The following is a 26,233-nucleotide window of genomic DNA, read 5'->3' on the forward strand; positions in this document are numbered from 1 at the left end:
ATCGGTGCAACGTGAGCCAAATGTGTTTGGGGAAACTGGTGTGTGTCATGGAAGCGGTTGCAGAGAGGGGAACAGATGGGCTAAATTAATTAGCCCATGTATGTTTAAGTAGAAAGGTATTTATTTGCGTGAGTGGCCGAGGGGCTGGAATTAAACGGGGGAGAGGAAAAGGGGAAAAAAGAGGGACAGGGGAGTAATTCCTTTTTAGCGAATCTCCAGGAAAAGCGACGTTTTCACAAGCTCGCAGCGATCGGGTTGCAACGGAGAGTGGTTTCAGGGAATTATAAATAAATCAGAGTCAAACAGGCGATCTGGTCCGAGGAGGAGAGCTCTTTGTTTACGGCCGATTCTGGAGACCTGAAACGGACCCTCCGAATAAATAAATACCACCGCTACAGGAAGTTCAGCCACTTCCCCTCAGGCCCAGTTTGGTTTTATTAGCTACAGTCCTGCAGAGATACCAAACAATGAGACCTGCTCCCTACCTCCTCCTCCTCCTCCTCCTCCTCCTCTTCAAGCATGTATGCTGCTCTCTTGCTTCAGCTGAATTTGTTCAGGAAACTCAGGAACTAAAAACTCATACAAGGAATTTATATTATAATTAAGAATACTAAAATAATCTATGAGCTATAATCTCATAATGATCACACAGTCAACTTCAGAGACGTACATTTCTAGGAAATTAATTTGTGATACATCAAACGCGATTATCTATAAATGATCACAGACAGATTCATCTACTAGTAAACTTGCGTGTATCAGCGCAAGAACATGAAACCTAGAGCAGGTTGTAAATTGCATCCTTGTGCAGAGATTTACAAACAGAACAAGGAACCAGGACATTCCTAAAGAGAGCCGCAGGGTACCTTTGAATCAGACCCAAACTTAGAGGAAGTGGCTAAAAAACAAACCGTTCAGTTAAAAATAATCAAATGTTGAAAAAAAAAAGCTGGGCTGGAACTCTAAAACGACAGACTTCATTTTCAAAATGGTCTATCCAGCTCATCCCCTTGTGTGCCACAGGGAAGTGTAAATGGGCCATTGTTGTTCTGCATATAGATATATATATACATATATATATATATGACTGAAGTGCAAACTCAGTTTGTTTGGAGGATGGATGAAACAGTTTTTTAGGTCATTGCCGCTACCAGAGATGTGTATGGCTTCTTTATGTCACTCATCTGCATTCCAAATATGGCAACTGTGTCATTGGTTGCAAAAAATCAACATGACAATGGTCTCATTCCAAGATGGTGACAGCAAAATGGTCGAACTCAAGGCTTCATAACAGCAGTTCACAAACCAATGGGTGAAGTCCAGATTTCTTATATACAGTCTATGGTTAAAATGGTGGAGGAATGTCAGCAGGCTCTAACAGAGAGCTATAAAATAGAACCTAAACCCTCAAAAAACAGGTTTTCTTTTTTACACAGGGAGATACAACACTGGGTTGTCGTCTAGAGTGGACGTCGAGATTAAAAACAGATTATTTGGTGTTTTGGGTGAAATAAAAAGAAACACACACATACAATTTTAGTTTCCTCAAATTTAGATGTCTCTTTAAATATATTTTTCTGTGCTCAGAATGTCCCAAAGAGCTCTCAGGATTGAGAAGCAAATAAAGCGTTGAACTCCATGCATGCATTCTTTAGGCTTCGTTAATAATTGAAGCTGCAGGCCAGAGGCGGGTTTTGCAGTGTAGAGGTATTGGTGGTATAGGAGAGGATGGGGGTAGTTGGACAGGTGTGTTCAGGGTGAGGAGGGGGCAATGGGGAGGGTGAGGGCCTGGAGAACAACAGCTTGCTCTCAGCGGGGTCCCGGAGAAGGAGCAGGTGAGGAAGGTATCCATTGCAATGCTTTTACAGCGTCTACCTGACACCGGTTCAGAGAGGGGAGTGTAGAGTAGGTGGAGGACGAGGGGGGAGGCACGGAGGTGCTCGCGGTCCAAAATATTAGAAAGGGAAAATGATTGTACAGAAACAAAAAAAGCTGTTCTGTTCCTCTTGCAGCTGATATCAGAATAAATATCTGCTCGTACTTAACAAGTGTCACAGAAAAAGAACAATCAGTCCTAACTTCCCAAAACCTCTCACAGTGTCATTTGGTTCTACTTTTTGGGGAGGAACACGCCAATCCAACTCGGGCCACCTACAATACAGAGTACAGATCCAAGATCAGTGAGCTCCTTTTTCTCAGATTTTAAATCTCGGAATACTTTTTAAAATAAGAAAACAGCGGAGCCAGCGGTGAAATGTTACTACTCCTTTGTCTTTAGATCATGCCTGGACGCATTAACTGCCAAGACTGTAAGCTCCAGATCTTGCTCGCATCAGCCAGACCACGTGTCGAGGTGGCCTGGCTCGCATGGAGTTCAGATCTGGGTGTGGTGGGAACAGCATGTGGGCACAATCCAGGACAATTTATCATATAACGTAGGTCTCCATCATCTTCTCCTCCAAACAGGAGTCTCCCTTACAGAGGAGAGCAAAGGAAAGAGAGGAGGAAATAAAATCTAACAAAATAACGGGGGCCTTTTATTCTGAAGAATTTATAGGAAAATGTGTGGAATTAGCAGAGCTTTGTCCATGGCTATCCTTCAATAAAACAGATGTATACTGCAGGGAGGAAGAGTAAGCTTACTTATATGGACTTTTATTGTGAATGAATATATATTAAAGATGAAATGTGTTAATCCACCATTATGCAATCTCTTTTGACCACAAAATATATCGTATCAGGAAGGTCTCATTGAAGTGTGGATGCACATATGCAGACACAGCTAAGTACTGTTCTGGAGCACACGATCACTAAAGTGGCACCGAAAAGTACATTTACTTAAGTACTGTACTTAAGTCTACTCTTAGAAGAATTATTATGCCATTGAAGGCAATTATTTTGCGTCTTGATTGTTACAGTAGAGAATTAAGAATAAAGGCATGCGATCACGTTAAGCGAGTTTAAAGTTGTTTTAAGAGGTTTCTGTGATGTACTCTTATGAGACACAGTTATTAGTAAATCTGAAAAGTCAGATGTGAGTTTCCTGCAGTGAGGAGAGAGAGAGAGAGAGAGAGTGGAGGGCTGAGATGTAGTTAGGGTTAAACCCAAATGACATCAGCTGCTCAGATGAGGTAAAACCGGTCTGTAAGACTGACACAGAGCCAGAGGTTAAAGGTCTGGGGATCCGGATCCGCCCCGGTCTGTTTGGAGAGAGTCCCGCTGCAGCCGTCGTCACCCGTCACTCACGGATCCATACGCCTGACGGGACTTATTTATTCAAGGTGTGTATGTTTTTCTTTGCAGCAGAGATAATAATCTTTTTTCACATGATGCTCACATTTACGACTGACCAAACATCCACAAAGTCACACTGTTAAAAACTCCATTTTAAAAGGACTATTTTCTGCACATGTCTTCATGCAAATAACAAATCATGATGGACTCTATTTCCACCGTCAACAATTAGCCTTTAGTCTTCCAATATCTAATATCCTTCTCTTCTTATGATGCATCATTTTGTTCATAAGAGCCTGGTATCAAATCTCCATACTTTTAGGTCCCTAAATGTCTGTTGAATATTAAAAGTACCAAAAGTTGGCATCAAATGTCATATCAGATGTTGACATATAGTTTCATTACATTGTTCCATTATATATTAAAAAGGGAAACATTCCAGTTTTAGATTAATTTATCTAGACAAACTTCTTATAATCCTGCTTTAGCTCAGACAATATTTAAGAACTTTAGCATCTTTTGTTTTATTAAAAAAAAAAAAAGGGGGGGGGGGGGGGTTTAGAAACACAGGTTGATATTTTTTCAATCCCACTAGTGTTTCTTTGGCTGATTTGTTTTGTCTCCATGTACTCTAATAAAGTTTATGTTTTTTTTATTCTATTGTATTTAAATTGTATAAACTGATTGTAATTTATTTATTTTACTTGATAACCATGATACTTGTTTTTGAGTTTTTTGGTACAAAACAAGTCTTTCGGAATTTGGAAGAAATTAAACAAAAACAGTGTAGCATTAGCAACAATGCTAATAATTTAAAAAAGGATTTCAACCCAAGAAGACAGCATAAAACACATTAACAAGGCTTTGGTGAATCCAAATTCAACATGGTTGGTCCTAGAGGTTGACCTGCCCTGCTACTCCATGATTATCCTACAGAGAGTTCAAAGGTCACAGTGGACAGGCAGTCCTCCTGTTGCAGAACGATATATAAAAAGTAAAGGCATTGTCTGGACCCTCTGAAACTGAAGCCCCAGCTGACCCGCTGGTTCTGGTGCCAAGACTGAACTGTGTTTGTGATCTCCAGCTGGGTCTCTGCCTCTTCTGATTTCTCTTCATTTCACTGGATTAATTAAATCCGCTCCCTGATCCCGTTTCATTGTCCTCCGGCCTCTTAAACAGACCTCTCCATTCACCCCCAAAATGGGTCTTTTATGGGGCGGGAACGAAAACAAACTCCGGTGGTGAGAGCGTGTGCAGGAGCTGAAACATATCCGGCGTCAAAGGACAGTTTGGTGGATCTATACCTCTGAAACCAACGTTGTATAATGTCAGTTAGATGTTTTGATCTTTCAAATCTGAAGCCTAGTTTTGACTTTATTTTCTTCAAAACAAGATGAAGGTCTTGAGCTCATTTTTTATTTTCATAATTTTTTTGTCAATATGCAACACAGGGTTGCACAACGGAATGCAGTTGCAGATAATTTGCTACACAAGACATACAAAGCAAAAACAGCAGTGCATTCCTGTAGTGCATTTTTGGCATTTGCATCAGGAGGAATGTAAACAACAGCAACGAAACAATTCTGTTGGCAGATAATACGGCCGACATCTCAACACTGAAAATTCCACATCAAGGAAACACTGTTCATCAACTTGAACTATGTTTGAGAACCTCGCATCACTGATGTGAACAGAGTCCGCCTCTAAAACCTGGGTTTTCAGAGTCAAAACTCTCTAAATAAGACTTGTAAATCACTCTTCAGTGCACCTTAAAAGGTTTTCAGTATAAACTCCTTTCTGTGGTGGAACATTTCTGTTGTGGTTCCCTCAGTGTCTGAAGAACCCTGAGCTGGTTCATGCTGAGGAACATTGTTGTTCCGAGTGTGGTAGGCTCTGTAGGCCTGCAGGGGCCACGTCGGGACACCTAATCTGCTTCATTAATGCTCCCAGTCGACCATCAGCACCGAAGCTCCCACAGTCCTCTCTGGTTTCAGTGAATCCTGTCCGAGTCCTCGCTCACCTGCAGCTGTACCTGCTCGATTGCTGAACTGCATCGGCAACGGGTCACACTGGAAAACACTACGGAGACTAGAGCCTCAGCTTTACCCCGTTTAACTTTGTTTCACTGATAGGATTTTTAAAAACACTGGTCGGCTGTTTTTGCTTTAAAACAAATATTTTTCCCTTTTTATTGTACATTTATATTTATGCTTCATGATACTTGTTTTTTCTCTTCTCTTACTTTACTTATTGTTGCAAACCAAAATAAGTGAAACCTACTTGGCAATAACCTCTATTCTGATGCATTTCTCAGGTGCATTTCCTTCTAATTAAAATATTTTTGCGGATATATGGGAGATAAAGTGTAAAATATGCTTTATAAAAAACGTGAGAAAAAGAAAGTTACACTTGTTTTTTTATGTCAGAGTGGAAGTAATTCAATTTGACGTAGACCACTCGAAAATAATGACAGTAAAAAGTCATGTCCAATGAAAACCGCTCAAAATGTTAACTTTTGTGCTTTTTAAATTGGTTTTGAAAAGGATTTACGACCCAGAGAGAATTTACTCACAAATTCTCCTAATCTATAATGCTTTAAAACAATCATTCAACTTGGAGATACGTGGTTTACACAGGACAGCGAGGAAACGTGGAATAGAACCAACGTAATTACTCAATCAGCATATGCACGTTGAGCGAACGCTGTGATTTATCAATGCCAATGTATCAGAAACGCACAGTCCGGAGCAGAAATGTAATACCCCTCAGTTGATCCGTTAATGGCTGCGGGTTCTGTAAGCGGATTGTTCTACGTCCACGGAGCAAAGCCTTTTCCACCGAAACCAGAATCGGCCTGTGAAAGCCCCTCAGCGCGGAGAGAGTCAGGAAGCAAAGATGGAAACGATTAGGAACGTGCAGATGTACGGCTGATTAGCAGAGAGGATGGATCCAGTTTGGGAAGCAGATCTATGGCTTCACCTTCTGCGGGGCCACACTGGAGCTGGAACGATGCCCGAGTGCAAGAGTGTGTGTGTGATCAGTTGAATTTTTCTGACTTTCAGAAAGTGTTGGAGGAAGTTTCAAGTCCACTACTGGAGGACAAATACTAATACCAATGTTAAAACTGTTCCACTTTGCTCGTAGGAATCTCTGTGGTTCAAAAATGTATCCACACATTCAGAAGAAGAACAAACTTGTTGTTTGTTGAGATCCAGAGTTGCTTCAAATCAACCCTCTTGCCTTTATGTCCATTTTGAGCCACAAAATGCTGAAATTTGAAAGACAGCAGAGAGATTTTCACTTTTGACCTCACATCTCTTGTCCACTTCTTCTTCTGCAGTGGTTTAATGGCACCGACCGAAGAACCAGCCCTACCATAAGTGGACGGAAACAAGCGCTCATTTGCATTTTCTTTCGCAGATTTTCAGTAAAAAAAAATTGCGCTACATTTGGACGGAAACTCGGCTGTTGAGTGACCTGTATTTGTGCACATATTTAGCATATTAAATGCTCTCACTATTCTGCATTTTATTCTATGATTACTGATCCAACTGGGAAGCATTTTCCCAGCATGTAAAACTTTTTTTTTTTTTACTATATTAAGGTCAAGAACGGGCATTTACACTGAAAAGACATGATGTTCTTACCGCTAAATTATCTGTAGTTTGTTTATCTGTGAGTTGATCTTCATAGACAACTGAAACAATGGCTATAACCTTCAGTAAAGTACGCTTCATTTGTACCACCAGTACATTCTTTTAAGTAAAACGTGACACTGTACTTCTGCTTGATTCAGTATTTGAGTTTTTTAACCCAAGAACACACAGTAACTGTATGTACTGTAGAAAACATGTAACGGGCCATGTGGCCTCCTGTCCCCCCCCCCCGCCCCCTGTGGCGGATTAAGCAGGGAGCCAGCTGCAGTGCTGGGGGTGGGAGGGGGTGGGTGTGGAGGGGAGGGGTGGACATGCTGCCATCGGCCTCTCCAAGGTGACCCCTGGAAAAAGCTGGCATCACATCTGTAGCCGAGGCCCGGCCCGTTCTGACCGCCATCAGGGCAGCACCAGGCTCCTCGATGCCCCGGCTGCCCTCCACCCCGCCAGGCTGGCAGGCAGGAGAGTGGGGGCCTCCTGCTGCACGGGGGGGGGTGGGGGGAGTCGGGTGGGCAGCAACCCCATTGCCGGCTATTAGACAACTCTGCAAAACCCACGACTATGATCAATGCAGACATTTTTTACAATGATTTTCTTCTACAATAACCGGTGCATGGAAACTGTGGCTGCAATAAATAAATTACGGTTAGGGAACTAAAACACTTCAGGGTTCAGGTATGGTGTTTAAGACCATGGGACCCTTTCACAACTACTTTTTGGGGTCTGGAATTTTGAACTTTTCTGGTTAATACGAAACAAAAATAAAAGTTGTGAAACCTTTCCCTAGACCAAACAGCCTAACCTTGGATAGATGAAAAGAGGTGGTCTCTGTCCAGATCAGTCTGAACCATGTTTTCCATTATTTCTAGTGTGAACATTTTCTTTTTGGATGTTTTGGACTTTCGGCCCATCGTCAGAACCAGAAAAAACAGCAAATTTTGTAACAAAACAAAATGAGCAGCAGTGGAGAGGAAAAAGAAACAGCTGTTCATGGACGACGAGACATAGGTATAACATTTAGAATCAAAGAACTATAGTCCACTTGCATCATTGCAATTTGACTAAACAGGATCAAATGTATACGAAGTTCCAAAAATGCCAACCTTGGGTCAGACCTTCAGGAGTGAAAAGGCCCTAAAACCACCTGGTCAAGGTTAGGGAAACAATATCTATTCCACTATCTGAAAACCTGTTTACAGCAGTTGCTGGAGTTTAAGTTCATATTGATGATCGTTTGGCTGTTGATTATGCTAAAAATTCAATTGAGGTAATTAAGCTTTTTATTGTCTGTACAGTCACATCTTTAACTCCCAGTTGCAGTTATCAGAGGAGGATCAAACAAGATTGGGAGCATTTTGATTGCCTCTCAACGGCTCTCAACATGGCGACGCCTGAGCTGGCGGCTTGTAGCTAACGGCGCTAATGGTACAAACTACAGCAACATTGCTGACATAGCTAACAGTGGCCGTTTCTCAATACCAAGTATGGTCAAGTGTGGACTTGCAAACTTGCAAGTTCAGACTTGGATAGTTCGACTCGGGAGTACAAACTCCCGAGGATGGGAGGACGCAGTACGGTCATTTTGCAATTGGAACAGCAGCGAACTTGATGACGTCACCAACGTCACGACGTCACCAACTCAGCTCGTCGGTCCCGCCTACTCCGGTTATCTTCAGTCATATATATTGACAATAAAACGAAATATGATATAAAACACAACCCTGCCTTTTTTCGTTTTCATTTAGAAAATATTAAAATATTAATGTGTATATATTTTGTGTTACATCTGCAACCACAACCACAGAGACACCGGAGCCAGCGGCACATCTGGAGAGGCCTTGCCGAGATCAGGCTGCTGTCAGCGGGCTACATGAGCACCACCGCCCGGTCTCCTCTCTGGTCCTCTCACATCTCCCGACAAACGTCGGCGCTGTTTTCAAACAGGCTCTATCTTGATAAATTGACCGCATATTTTAAGTCTTAACAACTACATTCTCGCTTAAAAACATCTTAAAACTAAATTCCGTTACACAACAACAGCAGTATTTAGACAATGATAACTGACAGTTGTGAGTTGTCTCCGCCACTGTCGTCTCTTGTTTGCTGGTGAAATGCATTCTGGGATACTTGGCTGTCCAAAGTCCACACAAGTCTCCTCCGATGCATCCCCGATATAATGGGCGGAGCAAGGACACTTCCGGGTATTTGGACCGTACTTGGCTGAATGCGAACTTGTGTATTGGAACAGTACTTGGGCCGCGCTAGATGACGTTTCACAAGTTCAGGAGGACACAAGTACAGAGAAGTTCACTTATTGAGAAACGGCCAATGTTTACCTGAGGGGGAACTGGAGGGTGGGTGCGCCTGGTATTTAAAGAACTATCACATTTCCATATTGTGATATTATAGCTAACTTATGTGTAGCTCTGTAAATCTTTTAGAATAAATGACTGGAAAGACGGTTTCAAAAGCAAACCATTTCTGTTGGTAAAGAACGAGCCAGCTGAAAAAACAGCCTAGTTTACAGACACTGAACAACACTGTTTATCAGGTACAGAGTCGCTGACCCCATCCCCCTGGAACCAGCTCAAGGACCACTGGAGGTCCTGGGACCCCGTGTTGTGCCCCACCAGAAAAAAAGGGAACAGAGGACATACTCCCCTGTGAGTGGGTGTTTCTTGTGTGTGGACAAGGTCTCCCTTGGTGCCCCTACCAGCTGTTCGTCCTCTGCTCCCCCGGGGGGTTGTTGTGGGGTCGGCGGCTCCCCCTGTCGGAGGCGTTGGCACAACACGGCGACAGGCTCGGCGGGGTCGGCAGGCGCCCCGGACCGGACAGCCGTAAGTAATGGGGACCGGCGCGCACACAGGCACCGCTCTGAATCAACTTAATTAGATGAGGGTGGGGGTGGACCGTGGGGTGGGGTGGGGTGGGGTCTGGCCACGGGACAAACCTGAGTGTTTGTACACACACTGATAAAGAGATGATCACTCCACATTACTGCTAATGAATGAGTCCTTGGAGGTAGATGCTGACAAACACTCCTTCACAACATTTTTTGTTCTTTCTTGGACGCTGTTAAACCGCTCTCTGAAGTCCAAACATATGGTGCCACCGTGACACCGTTTCAGCAGCATACTCCTCTAAAAATAATTTCATGCTAATTAACCATGTCTTCGCATGGAGATTAAATGCGTAGCTGGGGGATCTTCAATTAATAACTGCACGGATCATTACTTTCCCGCACTTCTTAAACTCTACACTCCTGTGTGCCAGTGAGCTGGCGAGGAATATAAGCGCTGAGATGATGCTGCTGATAAAAAATCTGGTCAGTCTTTCCTACTTTTGTTTACGCAGATATGAATGAAGTGAAAGGTTATGGGTGAAGAAAGTAACTATTACAACTCAGTGTGTTCAGGGTAGACCCTCACAGTAAAGACTAATTTATGAATCTAGTGCTCATTTTTGGCTGCAAATTACTCTATTATTATAGTTTTTTGGTTTTTTTTATCTTTCTTGGAGACAGAGCTGTTCTACACACATAGAAAAAACACAGGGTCCTGACTGTATTATCACCTTATAATGTACTAAACAAACAAAAAATATTGTACTTTTTACAACACATTTTTCTGACAGCTGCAGTGACTTTTTTTACTGTGTTGTATTAGTACTTTTACTTAACAGTAACAGAGTATCTGTACTTATACTTGAAACAGAATTAGTACTTCTACTTGTAAAAGAGTATTTTTACAGTGGGGTATTAGTACTTTAACTTGAATAAGGGTATTTTTACAGTCTGGTATCAGTACTTATACTTGTAACAGAGTATTTTTACAGTGTGGTATCATTAACAGAGTATTGATGTTCCTGCTCTGCATGCTGGTGGACTCTTGTTTCTGAGTCACATGACCCCACAGTGAGTCCATGTCCCCACCGGGCACCGCGAGGCACCACACCGACCGCTGCTCTCTAATCACACTGATGCTGATGTGAAAACATCTGGCTGCTTCACATAATCCCTTCAGCCTCTAATCAGAATCAACTAAGTAGCACTCTTGATTTTATCTCCATTTGTCTAATTGTTTAATCACACAGATTGTTATTAAAGCATTAATAGGTTAGAAATGCTCACAGAGGCCTCATGGTTCAGCTCCCGTGGAAAGTTGGGGGGAGGTGGAGGGGGGCATTTTGATGTGATTAAAGGGACATTTCAAAGCGTCCCACAGCTGGTGCTGTTTGTCACTGTGATAGGAAATAATTAATTAGGACGAAGCCATTAATGTGCAGCCGTGTCTGAACAACCTGCACTCTCATGTATCTGAATGTACGTATGTAATGTTCACATGTTCTCCCAACCCCCCCCCCCCCCCCACACACACACACACCTGTTACCCTGAGCCCACCCAGCTGTGTGCGTCACATTTATTTTCTTCCTGAAAGAATAACATGAAAGAATAACATGTCACCTGTTGACATTCCTGCTCCCCAGAGGTTCTTTCTTTGTTTCTGATTTGTTAACAGCTTCCTTATTGTTCTTAGTCTTTGTAAGCGACCTGTCAATCACAAGGTAGCCCCGCCCTAAAGCATACTCTGCTTTATGGTCTATTTGACTCTAAATGGACCATGATTTACTAAATGAACATCTTGCTGTATTGAAGAAGACTTGAAACTAGAGATTGAGACCATAAACTCATGTTTACAATGTTTACTGAGGGAATAAATCAAGAGAGAAGTAGGGTCATTTTCTCATAGGCTTCTATACAATCTGACTTCTTTTTGCAACCAGAGAAGTTGCCCCCTGCTGGTCAGTAGAAAGAATGCAAGTTTTAAGACACTTCGGCATGTGCTTCACTAGGCAGAACTGGAGGTTGCCGTCTGGTTCTGAGGGTTGGAAAATTCCGGGAGAATTCATAGCGGAAACCTTCCATGGGAATAAAAGGAAATAACGGGGTTAATTGATTTAATTTGCTGATAAAAAGTAATATTTTACCATCATAAGCGGACACACTTGTAAACCCTTCTAATAGTTTGAAAATCAAGATTTAAATTGAGTTGATCTTCATTAAATGAGTTGACACATTTTAGATAACTTTAATTGTTCGACAACAAAATGATCCTCCATCCAAAATAAAATACTTATTTCCCCGCCCAAAATGTCCCCCCCTCAGGCCTCCATAGATTTCTTTTATTCAGTTTGAGTTGGTGACATTTCTTCTGGTTCTCACTTTTTCACAAGGGGCTTGTCGAGGGTTTTCACAGGGGCTCAAAAATGCATCGTGTCAATGAGAGTCCTCACAAATATTGAAGTACTAACAATGTGTGTGTGTGTGTGTGTGTGTGTGTGTGGGGGGGGGGGTAAGTCATCTGAATGCATGTCTGCAGAAACTCCTCGGCTGTTTCCACGCCAGCGCGCTGATGGCTGTGTGACAGAACAGGTGATATTTACTCAGAAACAGAGACACACTCACACACAAAAAATGGCAAAAATCCATTTCTGCCAATCGAGCAAACAGCAAACACCCGGAGCTGCTGCCTCCCTTTTAAATAGGACTGACACCTTCGCTGGCAGCCAAACACCAAATGGCTGCAGACCAAGAACTGTGTGGCACACAGGATAAGATACACATCACACACACACATAGCTCCCAAATACCAGATGGCGTTTCTGGATTCTGTTTCTTTTTTTTTGATACTGTTACAATCACAAAATAGCGAGTCTGTAAACCCACAGACTCACCAATCAACAACACTCACACTGCAACTGCAGACACCTTCTTTTATGTCAAATATTGAATTTAGTGTATAAAACACACAAACATCTGATCAGACACGTTTAAGAATGGGTTTTTGTTTGAGTGGTTTATATTCAAAGTCATTACAGTTCCAGGACTGAATTTTTTTTCCGTCTGAGCCAGTTTCAGACTGAAACCTCTTCCTGGAATCCCAGCTGGACTCGGCCCCAATTTGCCACCAGGGATGGAAGAAGTACTCAGTATACTCTGTTACAAGTAAAAGACCTGCATTCAAAATAGGAAAGAAATTGGATGTTTAATCTATAATAACATTTCATCATTTATAAATATATATTTTTTATCTTGGATTAACAATCTGAATATTAAAAGTGGGTAAAGCTGTTGGATATATGTTGTGGAGTACAAAGTATTATATTAGATGTAGTGGACCTTAAATTTGTACTTAAGTACAGTACTTGAGTACTGTTTTCTCTGACAGACAACTGATATTCACTCCATCAGGTCAGTTTGCAGCAGCTAAATTGGAAAGCTTCCACGAGGCGGGTTGAGCTCCTTTTGAATTAGAGAAGTTGCTTCAGTACTGGAGCCTGGTGCTGAGGATGCCAAACTTCTGATAAACTCCAAAAGCTCGGGATTCTTTAGACAGATATGAAGAGAACTTCAGTGATTTAACAACCGAGGTGTATTTTTGTCGATTGCTGGTTATGTTAAATACATGGAGAGAAAAAATAGACACAACATAACTTTAACTACAACTTTAAAAGGTGAAAATATTGACACTTAAGCTTTACAAGCACCCATTGAGTATTTCTAAACAGTATTAATATTTAATAAATGTTTAACATACTTTAACAAACTACAAAGGTAGCTGAATGGAGCACAAAAATACATTTTAAAGTATTTATTCATGTATTTGTTAACTATATCTGTAACTGGTGTATAAACAAATGAAAGCTGGACAATATTTGTATCATAAAGTAGTAGTGATGATATAAATTGATCAAATATGATGCTTGTACTATATTTGTAACTATATATATATTTTTTACTGGTTATAAAAAGAGTCTTACTGTAATACTGATGCCTCTAAAGGACCCACATTAGTAAAGGACACCATCAGCAAAAAGATTGTTGGTTTCTATATAGTTATTCAAATCTTTGCCACCGGTTCGGATCAGACTGTCACTACTGCAGTAAAATAAGAGGTTTTCTAAAGGGACTCTGGTGCTCATGAACACTACCGCTGTTGTCTACAGGGGCCGCCCAAATCAACTCAAAATTTTTGTTCCTCATAATAACTTTCATCGTAAAAACTTCTGAGCAAACTTCATGTACTGATGGAGACCATATGAGACTAAAAGCTCCAAGAGAAATCTGGTATAACCGCCTCATTTAAATTTTTTTGACCCACCTGTTTTAGGTTTACATATCTATAGAATAATTGCAAAACAACAAAATTATAGGCCGAATTATATTAATTGTCGCTTAGCTGTTGTTAAAGAAGCGCATACAGCGTGATTGTTGTGTGTCTAGAATGCGTTTCTATATGCGGCTCTGACCAAAAATATTTAGGCTCTGGTTGTAGTGCCTGTTCTTGTGTGTGTGTTCTGATTGCTTCTATGCCAGGGCAAACGATAGCTTTTCTGCTAGCTCGAACGTTAGCTTCGCTGCCAGTGGGAGTGGTAGCTTCGCTGCTAGTGCCCTCTGCTACTGGTATCGAGTGTTTCAGGATGAGTGAACAATGCATCAAGCGAGTAAGTCTTAGCTCGTTAAAAAAGAGAAACTTGAATTTAAAAGGTGTAACGCAACGATTGTATTTTCTTTTTAATCAGGAAAGCAGGTGTAAGCATATTCCCAAGGTTACAAAATGTATTTATTCAGTGAGTATTTATCGAGCATCATCTCCAGGTTTGGGCACGTAGCTTCGAAAAATTTGACCTGAAGCATTACGCTCGTGAGACGCACCTAAAATGCGAGCCAGTACTGAGCCGGTGCAGTCAACTGAATAGATTAAAATTAGAGTAAGGTTGCGTGACACGGGCAAGTGATAGATTGGGGTAACGTGGCTTGTATTCATTCAAACATTACAGCAATGGCGGTCACTTGGGGGAGATCTGCACTCTACTGCTTTTCCAGTTATATAATAAAAAAAGCTGTTTCTGTTGCCTCAGTGTTTCTATGTAAGTAGAAAGAGAGAAAGGGATGGAAAGAGAGAGAGAGGGCATATGTAGAAACCAGCAGCGTCTGTTTGATACTGAGCCTCGACTGGCAAAGAGCCACAGCGCAGAGCAGAAAGAAACAATGCTCACTTTGTTTAACACAGATCCTTTAGGTTCACAGAGGGGGGGGGGCACTCTGTCCATACACCTGTCCACCAAACTCACTTGAACTTATCTACTAACCAGTACTGTGTGTGTATCAAAGCCTCCTTTAGGAAATTACTGTTTTTTTTTTTATTATTTCAAATGAAACTATATACTGTATGTGTGAGGTGTTTTTAAAGATCTTCAGCAGGAACCAATGGGCTTGGAGCTGAGAACCACAAACAGGAAGTCCGACTGAATTAAAAGACGGGCCGACACTGTCGGTTTGGGTATAAATATAGGATTTGTAGTTTAAGAAAAAGCTTTAGAATTATCCTGGACAGTTTGGGAATATCAGGGATATTATCATCATCACCATCATCATCATCATCATCATCATTGCTGTCCTATTGTTTCTCCTCCCAGCAGGACATCCACCACAACACACACATACACACAAAACAACAACGGACTGGCCTGAAGAAGAAGCAGCTGTCTTGGCTGGTAGCCATGTTTCTCCAGGGAGGAACAGACATGGAGCAGGAGGTAGAGGAGGAGGAGGACAAAGAGGGGGTGATGAAGAGGAGGGAGGAGGAGATATGGGGTGGTATTGCTGGGAGAATTCCCTAACTTACTTAAATATATATATATATATATAAATATATAATATAGAAAAGGTGAAAAAAATTGAAAATATTCTATGACAAGTAAACTTACTTGGTGTAAATTGTAACATAAAGTAAATGAGTATCAATACTTAACTGGAAATCAAGTTTGCACTCTGAGCGCCAGTCGAGAAATTTAACGTCAGCTTGTCATAATCAGCCATAACTATATCACTTGTCTTTGTTGTATATTGTCCTCTGGATTCATTTGAAATCTTTCTAAACCTAACAAGTGCTTTTTGTTGCCTAAAATAAGTTGTTTCCTGTGAAGATGGACGTTTGTATTGAAAAGACTGCGTTTCGAGTGGAAATTTACTGGTGTTACTGGACTTGCGTGGGAAAATGAGGGGTAACTTTTTCTAATGAACCACTGTATGACGTGTGCGTAATGTTGATGTGACCTGCTTTAATTAAGTTTGTTATTGTCCTGTAAGTAACTTATGTTTAGTTCCCCTTTTTTCTTCTTCTTGTCATTACTGTCAATATTACTTTCAATGTAGTCAGGCATTGCTTGGGATGGTTGGGGAGCTGATGTGGTATATGTGTGTGTGGATGGGGATTCTGCTAGGTAATTGATAAACAATTCAATAAAATTGTATTTGAACAAAAAAGTATTATGACTGAAAATAAAAATGTTCGTACAAATAGATAACAGTAGTAAATAAGCAGCTGAAGTGTTAACATGTAAGCAATGGTAGATTATCCAGGTGTTATTGAGCTAATGTGTGAAGTTACTTCATTACCTGTAAGTGTTTTGTATGCTTTCTTATTCTTGTGAGGACATTTTCAATAAAGGTGTTAAGGTTGAAGGTTAGAGTCAGTTAGTTCATGATAAGGTCAGGGGAAATGCATCATGTTACCGGGGGTCCTCACAAGTATAGAAAAGCACCGACAGTGTGTGTTTGTGTGTGTACTGGACCCTTCCAACAACTAGAATCAATCGATCTCGTTGTGTCTCATTTGGAATAATAATAGACTTGAATTAATGATGCAGCAGCCTTCGTGTGTGTGTGTGTGTGTGTGTGTGTGTGTGTGTGTGTGTGTGTGTGTGTGTGTGTGTGTGTGTGTGTGTGTGTGTGTGTGTGTGTGAGATAGAGAGTATCCTGTATCTGTAGCGAGGCGTCAGCGGCGGGTCAGAGGCCAGAGAGGCAGACGATCCTCTGGATACAGTAACACACTCACACACCTTTAGCTCTGCTTGTTTACATCAAGAACGTTTTTTATTGGCGAGCCAAACTGTCTTCTTAAAACCTAAAAAATTAGCAATCATTCTGATTCTTATCTAATATTATATATATTTTTAGATTTTCTCAGTGATGTGGTTACCATTGATTGGTCACTGAGGTCATTTTTTGTATTATTTTCTATATGAAATTAGGGGTTTTACAATAAAAATAAACACAACGTGGATATTTTATAGGCGGATTTCAGGAACTGAATATATTTAAATTAATAAATAAATAATAATAAAAAAAAAAATCCCAGATAGAAAAAAAAAAAAAAAAAAACACCTCACGATGAAGACTCTTATTTGTATTGTGTCAGAATTTGGTACGGGGGAAATTTGTACATTATCTACAGCAAACACATATCCCATCATGCCCTGCAAAATGTGTAGGCACAGTTCAATTATCCATCCAAACTGACTCCAGACCAGTTTGTCCGTTTCCTCACACAAATTCTCCTCCAGCTCTTACTTTATCCGTTTAGTGGTCAGAAGGAACAAAAAACACACCGCTCTACTGCTGCCAACCATCATCAGAGCTCACCACTTCCCTAAATTTTTTTATAAAGACTCCCAAGTGTGGAAGCTAAGTCCGACAGTTTTCCAACGTACAGTTATATTACTTTGTGTTCGCCCTCTACCATTTCAACATGACGATGCCCCCTTGATACAAAGCCGGCACCATGAACAAAATGGTCTTCCACAGTTTGGTGCAGGAAGAACTCGACTGGTTTTGCATGTATCCCTGACCTTGACCCTCATCCACCTTTGGGATGAACCGAAACGCAGACTGTGAGCCAGACCTCATCAAAAAACATCAGTGATGCTCTTAGTGTCTGAATGGGAGCAAATCCATTCAGAAAGTTCATGATGTTACACCGTCACACATGGCTCCATCTTTCAGGTGTCCGCGTAAGAAAGTGAGCTTTTAGTAGAACAGCTGGATACCTTAGATTTTTCTCCCCAGTGATTTAGATCACTGAAACTAAAACATCAGAATCTTCTTTTACGGCTGAGGCCTTCACTCAGGTCGGCCGGGTTTCCCCCTGCAGTTCGCCTCTGGCTCAGCTTTCCCTCACTAAGTCCAGCAGCACAGCAGCGGATATTACAGCCCCGAGCCTCTGCTCACTCATTGGACCGAAGAGCAAGAAATAAAGGAGCTGCAGAGCTGAGGGGCTCTGTCCGGTATTACAGGAAGAAAACAGAGCACCTGGGTCAAGTCTTCCTGCTGCACTTCGTATCGTCGACTCCACTGTGTGTTTGTAACGATTGCACAAACGTTCTAGACTTCTGTCCAATCCTGAAAATGTCTGTGGATTTAATGTAGAAAGTAAAAGCTGAGAAATAACAAACTGATTCTGTTGCTGCTTCGTTCAAAACATAAGTCAGGACACTGGGATGTCCGTAGTTTCAAAATACTCCATGAAAGATGAATAGAAAAGAAAAAGGAAAGATGAACGGAAAGAAAAATAAAGATTAAAGGAAGGAAGAAAGTGTAAAGACTAAAGATAAAAAGGAAAGGAAAGCAAAAAAAGAGACGAAAGAAAAGGAAAGGTACAGGAATATGGAAGTCAAGATAAAAAGGTAATGAGGAATGTAGGGAAAGGAAACAAAGGATACATTGAGGGGAAAGGAAAGACACAAGTAGAGGAAAGATGAAGAGAAGGGAAAAAAAATGGGACGACAAAGGGACAGGAAGGAAAGAAAGGAGGGAAGGGAAGACAAGGGGAAAAGAAAGAAACAAAAAGATGAAAGAAAATAAATATAAAAAAGGAAAAGGAAAGATGGACAGAAAGGAAAGTGGAATATAAAAAGGTAATGAGAAGAAAGACTGAAAGAAAAACAAACTGAAAAGTTGAAAAATAAAAGTAAAGGGATGGAGAAATTAAAGAAAAAAGAACAGCAAGTAAAGATAAAAATGACAGGAAAAAGATTTTTAAAAAAAAGGAAAAGGAAAAGAAGGAAAAGGAAATAAATAATAAAGGGACAGATTGAAAGGAGCCATGAAGGAAAAGGAAGGAGGAAATAAGGGAAGGAAAGCTGGCAGGAAAGGTAAAAGGTGAGTGGAGGAGTGAGTCATGTCCGTCGGTCAGTGACAGCCTGAGACACACCGGGGGCTCGAGGACTTGACTTGTCCTCACACTTTCCACGCCACGGGAGGACCAGAGACTGCCAGGACCAACGGACGGACAGAGACAGGGAGAGAGCAAGAGAGAGAGAGAGAGGTGGGAGAGCGAGAGCACGCCGTTGACTCAGGAAGTTCAAGCAGACAATTCTAATCCCCCAATTTCCTCCGCTCTAATCATCTCTACCGCTCGTGGCCGTCTCCAAAATTGGAAACATCTTCTCCACAATATGACATACCCTCCAAACAAACACACACACACACACACACACACACATATATATAACCTATCACGTATAACGGTGTCGTCTCAGTGTGGACTGGTGCTGAAAAGGTAAAATTAGTGTGAAAAACGTGACTCATTTTCATCAGCTGATCAAACTATGAATAACAGCAAGGTACGGGATTTTAAAGGAACAGTTCGACATTTTTTCTCGTCTTCTCTGATGAGAACATCACTTTCACTCTGTGTTTATTAGAGGACCACTTTATATGTCTGAATGGTCCTTCATGCTTTTATTTTGTAGAAAGTCCCCTTTACAAATAGATGTTATTTAGTTTTGTACGTGGAGAACAAAACACTGTGCAACGGGTCAACCGGACTAGTTGAATAAGAACAGAAGAATTTAGCATTAACTGGTAAAAAAAAAACACAGGAAGCTTAGTATCCAAATGTGTGCAGATTTAAATAGTTTCCTGTTTCAGTGTCAAAATAATGGAGCCTGAAACAAGCTGGAAATAACAGGCAATGTTTTGCTTTATCAAAGCTCTTCTTCAAACTTCACTCTATCTTCACAAATCTAAAACTATTTTAAATGCTAATAAAGCATTTGATGTCTAAAGTATACTGTTTTTATCTCTGAGGAAGGAAACAAAAATACAGCAGATTCCAAAGTTTTTCACTGATGTTGTGGAAGCAGGAAATGTTTAGCTTAGCTTAGCACAACAACTTGGAGTGAGGGGAAACCGTGCTATAGCTCCATCAGAAGACATACACTTCCCATCTTTGTAGTTTAAGAGAAATAGAAAAAAAAAATTAAAAGTTGCAAAGTTAGGCTGAAAGATATTCAGACATTAACGAAAAGTATTCCACTTAATGTTTGTCTCCAAAGTTGGGACACTTTTGTTCCCGGTTCCCTGCAGAAATCTGGGCCACGTTCCAAATTAATTCTTCTTTTAAAAATGACTTCTTATTACCGATGTATTTTTTTACAATACTTGTGTTGTATAAACCACGCAGTGGTTGTGATCCCTTTTGCCTTTGGGGGTGAATTAAGAGTTAAACACTAACAACCTTTTCCAGAGAATTATGAAAAATAATGCTCCAAGATGATCACACATGTTAGAGGACAGTGAAGGCATCTTGTGACTTGACTTTCAGCTGCGTTTTTTTGTCTTTCACGGGTTTAAAGAGAACAGTCGTCTTCAGTAAACAGGCCAAACAGCTCGTTTTCAGGTCTGTTTCCGTCCGGGCTGCCAAAACACGAATGACCTACACTCAATACTGTGCTTGAAAGCATCCTGTGTGGACCTTAGCAGAGCACTGAGGCTGCTGCTGCTCTGCTGTTACCGTTTGGGACGGCAGGTGCTTTGGACAATTCAGACAGGACTAAACTACTTTTAACTTATTTTCCTTTTGCACTGTGAACAATACAAATGATGATTTTTCTACTTTTAGGTTGCCACCTCACACCTTTAAGTTTATCTTCACCCCACAAACTTCTTCCAGATGTCTGTGTCTCCTCTGCTGATTTCTTCTGTGCTGTGTTTCTCCTCGGTTTTTTCTCCAGTGAGCTCATTAATGTTTTGTGTCCGTCAAGACTGGCTGGAGCAGCCCGGATCCTCCTCTGAGAGTCTGGCTAACGAGCCGGACCTCACACAGACCACAAACATGGATCTGAGCCTCGGCAGACTTACCCAGGCGGGCGTCAGCTCCACCCTCGCCTCCTCCACATGCCCAAACGGTTCAGGAGAGACGACTCAGAAACCAGGAATGATTCTGATCATTTAACGTTCACATGAGTCCAAGGTTGATTATCTTTTATCTACAAGAATCCTTGAACACGCTGGAACATTTCTGACCCTTTAACCTGCCACAACACATTCTGTCAACTGAAAGATCTATCACCTGACAAACAACCAAAAACTATGCAACAAACCCCATCTTTGTTTACAACTTGAAATATTCAGTCCTCCAGACTAAACAACATTAACTTGAACTGCTTGGTTAATGTGAGAGAAGGATGGTGGTCATGATTAAATGAAAAGGCATAAAACTGAAAAGAAACAGAGGCTTTTGGCTCCTAACTGACCCACCAATCCATCCATCCATCCACGTCCATAAGTTGTTTATGGTGCTGTAATGTCCCTCTTTAATTTTGAGGGACAACAGTCGTGAGAGCTTACTTGGAGAATAAAAATAAGGACGAACAACTAACAACAACAACTAACTAAAGGTGACAAGCTCCGTTTAAAAGCAGCATTAACACGCCTGCTTCTTCTCCTCCTTCGATAAAACGTTCCATCACAACCAACGCGGCTGACAGTCAGTCCGAGGATGTGAGAGAAGGAAGGTTCCACACGTGAGAGGAAGATGCTGGTTTAACGATCATTTCCCCTCCCCACACACATTTTTGTCAGTGAGGTAATTACAGACAATTCTTTAAGATTCTTATTCTTGTGGCTTCGTATTTAGTGTTTAATATACTCTTACTAGTGTTTATTTCTGTCTTCATTTCATCATAAGTAAGAAAGAAACCCGATTGCTTTGGTGTCATACGGGACAAATACTGTTGATAAATCTCCTGTATTTTAGATACACAACATTTATTTTATTATTTATCTTGGAGTCATTAGGGATATTTAAAATATAATATTAAGACTGAACCAAAAAAAAAAGTTATAGTATATATATATATATATATATATATATTATGTATATGTGTATACAAATATATATTCAGAAAAATTTTTTTTTTGGGGGGTATCATAATTATCATATTTTCAACAGCAAATGTCAAATATCCCAAACTACATACCCTTTACAGCTGAAAACCAAATGTACTTGTTACTTCAATTTGCAAACACACTGGACAGATATGTATATAGAGTGAGAGTGTGTGTGTTTAGGGGGGTGGTGGGGGGGGCTGCTCACTGACAAATGGATTATGGGGCCATCACTTGTAGTGGCGCAGAAATCCCATTAACCCCTGTGGTGAACAGAATGCAATGCATACACACACACACACACACACACACACACACACACACACACACACACACACACACACACACACACACACACACACACACACACACACACACACAGATGTATGGAGTCGCCGCCCATCACCATGGCTCATTATTCTCAGATCAGTTGGTTTTCTTGTTTGTCGTCTTCAAACCTTTTTAAATTGTTCTACATTACTTATATATATTTTTTTTATATAAAATAAAAAATAAACTTTTTTTGATGAACCACAAATCTCCTGTGAGGCTGAGGACCGCAGCCTGATTATTCAGATTTTTTTTTTATAGTGTCGCAGACTGTTTCTGAGTGTGTCTCCTGGGCTCTCTAGCTTCACACCGTGGCCTTCCATGTTAATATTAATAGGATCTGATTACACTGGGTTGTGTTTACTGTAGCTCGGCTGCAGACGGGTTGCGGCGTGTTTCACAGCCATTTATACTGTAAGCCTGGAAAATCTGGGCGCAACATATACACAAACTGGCAGCAATTCAACTGTGATTATTAATGTGTTTCATTTTAATATAATTGTACTGGATGTGTAGCAATGCAGAGAGGCAGGAGAGTAAGGAGGGATTAAATGCAAATGATAAAACGTGTCGGTACAAATGTTAAAAATTAAAACAGACTGAAGAAACGCAGAAAGAGGAGGCAGAAATTAAGAAAATGCGTCAGAATCAGAATTTATCCATACAAATTTAAATGGTGATCACATGGGTGCATAAAACATGCACTAATATATATATTATATATATAATATATATATATATATATTATATATATATATATATATATATATATATATATATATATATATTTATTTTTTATTTATTTTGTGTTAGAAAATAACGGAGAAATTCAAATGCTGAATGACATACTTTATCTCCTTGAAATTTAAAAGCATTCAATATTATGTTCTTCGTGGTTTCAAATGCAAGTGAGCCTAAATGACAAAACTCCATTAATATCAATACCAATATTATTATGTCACTTGAGGATAACAAATTAAATCAGCAAACAGCAGTTTTCACCGCAGTTCGTGGAATTAAAAAACGTTTAAATATGAATGAGATTACAAAACTAAAATCCATTGAAACTCTAAATTAAAAAACTGATCTGTTTCCCCTGAAACGACCCGATGGAAATCATCACAGCTGCTTTTTCCCCCCGATTTTAAGCAGATAATCCTCTTTGTGCTTTCAGCCACTTTAACCTTCTCTGCTGCTTCAGACTCTGATGTTGAAGCCCGGACGGATTTATGTCAGACTAATTAGCCCGCTATGATCATTTAGCAGAGGAGCAGCAGTGACATCTCAATGAAATGTATGAAAAATGTTCAGAATGTGTTTGAATAAGATTGATAGTGTTTCATTTTTAAAGGAGGGAAACGTTTTTTATTGTTATTATTTAGTTTGAGAGAATTATATTGCACTGATCCCTGTTTTTGCAGCAAGGAAAATAATTTAGAAGATTTTAGTTTTTACATCCAATAAATATGAATTTCATATTTCTTTGAATTTTCTGTCAATGTTAAAAGTCAATTTTGATGGAGCAGTACAACTGTATATTTGTTTTTGATTCAGAAAGTCCATATTTTCCCTTGAAGCTTTAAAAATTTAAGAAGTACAAATAACTGGAACAATTGAAACTGACACCCTGAGATCATTTTTACATTCATAATTTTACAGGTATATAATTGTTAAACACAAAGAGTATAAATGGTATGGTTTATAGCTTTCAAAAACAGATTTTTTTTCCAGTTCAACTATGATGTGTTAAGTTCTGCAGCTTATTTGATTTACGTCCTGTGTGAGAGACATTATGTGACAGAGACGCAACAAAGTCACGTCAACAACAACAACAACAACTACCAAAAATAAGTACTGTTTCCATGGTGACACCTTATATTATAATTATTTGGTGCTTAAATTACAAAAACTAAAACTCTGTCAAACACTGTCAAATTTTTTACTCAACCTGAAAATCTTTATCCTGCAAACAACACAATGGGAATATCCTCAAAAATAAAGTTTTCTGCCTTAAACTGCAGTTTTTTTATCTGACCGCACATAACTGTTCACCATCAGATATTACACATTTTTCAGGGAAGGATAAAAAATTGTCCTGTAGCCAAGGCAGCACTCAGACCTCCTGCCTCCTCCACACACACACACACACACACACACACACACACACTCGGGGACAAAACTCTTGCACCCACCAACCGAGCCTCCACACACACACACACACACTCACTCCTCGGACCCTCAGTAAACGGCAGAGTAAAAAAAACTTCCCATGAACATCCAAGGGGCTGCCTGCCGCTGTCCTGCTGGTGCTGATGGTGCTGATGGTGGTGGGCTGTACGGAGAAAGTGTGTTCTGTGTGTGTGTGTGTTTAGGGGACGGGAACTGAGGGGGGGGGGGGGGGTTGGTGGTTTTGATTTGACCGAGAGGAATTCACAAAGTTCACGGTCCTGTTACAGAGAGGATAAAGCCTCCTTTGTCTCTTTGGCAACTCAAACTCTTTTTTTTTTTTTTTTTTTTTTTTTTTTTTTTTTTTTTTAACCGTGGCTGGAGGAGGAGAGGAACCTGCAGCATCCGTGCACCAAAATCAAACCGCGGCACCGGTCCGTGGTCAGAAAGTGTTAAATGTAACAGGGACGGTAATAATGAGCCGTCCTCTAGCGAACCCTGGCCACTGGGAGCCCTTTCATCTCTCCGGCTCGTTTAGGAACGAGCCGGCCACAGTAGACTATTGTAGAACCATCAAACAACACTCCCCTCCTCCCGACCCCCTCCTCGCCTCTCAGCGGAGTCACCAAAACTGCCCCTCAACCCCCCAGTCTGTCTGCCAGCTTCTCTCCCTGCTCGGACCCTCTTGCCCCCCCCCCCCCCCCCCATTGTGCCTCTTTATTCTCCACTTCAGCCACCACAGCAGCGACGGTGTGGGTGTCAAAGGTCGGTTGGCCTCGCTGACCGACGACAAGCTGCTTAATACGGGCCCCGGCACTTCAGCCGGCGCATCCCCGGGACCACCACCGCCGAGACGGGTGGGAGTGTGAGGGAGTTAGGGGGGGGGGGGGGGAAGCGGGTGTTTGATCCCTGGTGGAGATGTGTCGGAGCTCCGGCGGCCGAGCGACAGCATTTTTTCTCTGAGACCAAGAAGTAAAAGCAAAAAGTTTCTCCGTTTAATTAGATGGAGCGAGAGCAAAAGCGTGACGCGAGGAGGCTCGGCGGCAGAAGGACAGAACTAATCCACCCCCCCCACTGCGCCGGTCCTCGGCTGAAGACCTGAGCTGGCACCCGTCTGCAAACGGGACGAGACGAGAGAAGGGAGCACAGCGGGGGGTGAGTGACAGAGAAACGGGGACGCCAAGAGATAAAAAAAAAAAAAAAAAAAAAAAAAACAACAACAAACAATCCGGTCACAAATGAATAAAACACAAAGCGGCTGCTGTGTGTGGTTCCGGCGTTTCCCAAAGCCACAAGAAGAAGAAGGAGGAAGAGGAGGAGAGAATGTTCCTCTTTTTAGTTGAAGGAAAAAAGAGAGGAAGGGGAAGAAAGGGAGAAAGGAGAAAAAAAAAAAAAAAGAAATTGTTCATGCCAACTTACCATCCACCAGGTCCTGGCTGAGATGTCGTAGCAGAGCTGCCATTTGATGGAGCCTTCCGTGGTTTTCCCTGCCATTACGCTGTCAGCAAGCTTCATCTGATGCGAGCGCGCTCACCGGAGATAAGACACCTAATTGAGAAAACATTTGCACTGGCATGTTGGGCAACATGTAGCCCGCTCCATACCATATGGAATCATGGGTAAAAAAAAAAAAAAAAAAAAAAAAAAAAAAGCTCCTTGACAATGAACCAATCTCATTCAGACCCCGTGGCAAGGTGAGCGGCAGTCATCTGCTCGGAGAGGGAAAACACACACCCCCTCACACACACACACACACACACACACACACACACACACACACACACACACACACTGAAACACAGAAACACACACACACACACACACACTGAATGATGA

At 41.1% G+C, this 26,233-nt stretch overlaps 1 protein-coding gene across 1 annotated transcript in view; it reads right to left on the reverse strand.

Moving 5' to 3' along the window:
- The window catches only part of nfia (nuclear factor I/A), a 166,544-nt gene extending 140,632 nt beyond the window's left edge, over positions 1–25,912 (reverse strand). The window contains 1 exon segment of the mRNA XM_054626830.1: positions 25,817–25,912. Coding sequence (XP_054482805.1) covers positions 25,817–25,912 — 96 coding nt within the window.
- Positions 25,913–26,233: the final 321 nt, after the last annotated feature.

Source organism: Anoplopoma fimbria, chromosome 3, assembly GCF_027596085.1.
Source record: "Anoplopoma fimbria isolate UVic2021 breed Golden Eagle Sablefish chromosome 3, Afim_UVic_2022, whole genome shotgun sequence".
NCBI classification, from domain to species: Eukaryota; Metazoa; Chordata; class Actinopteri; order Perciformes; family Anoplopomatidae; genus Anoplopoma; species Anoplopoma fimbria.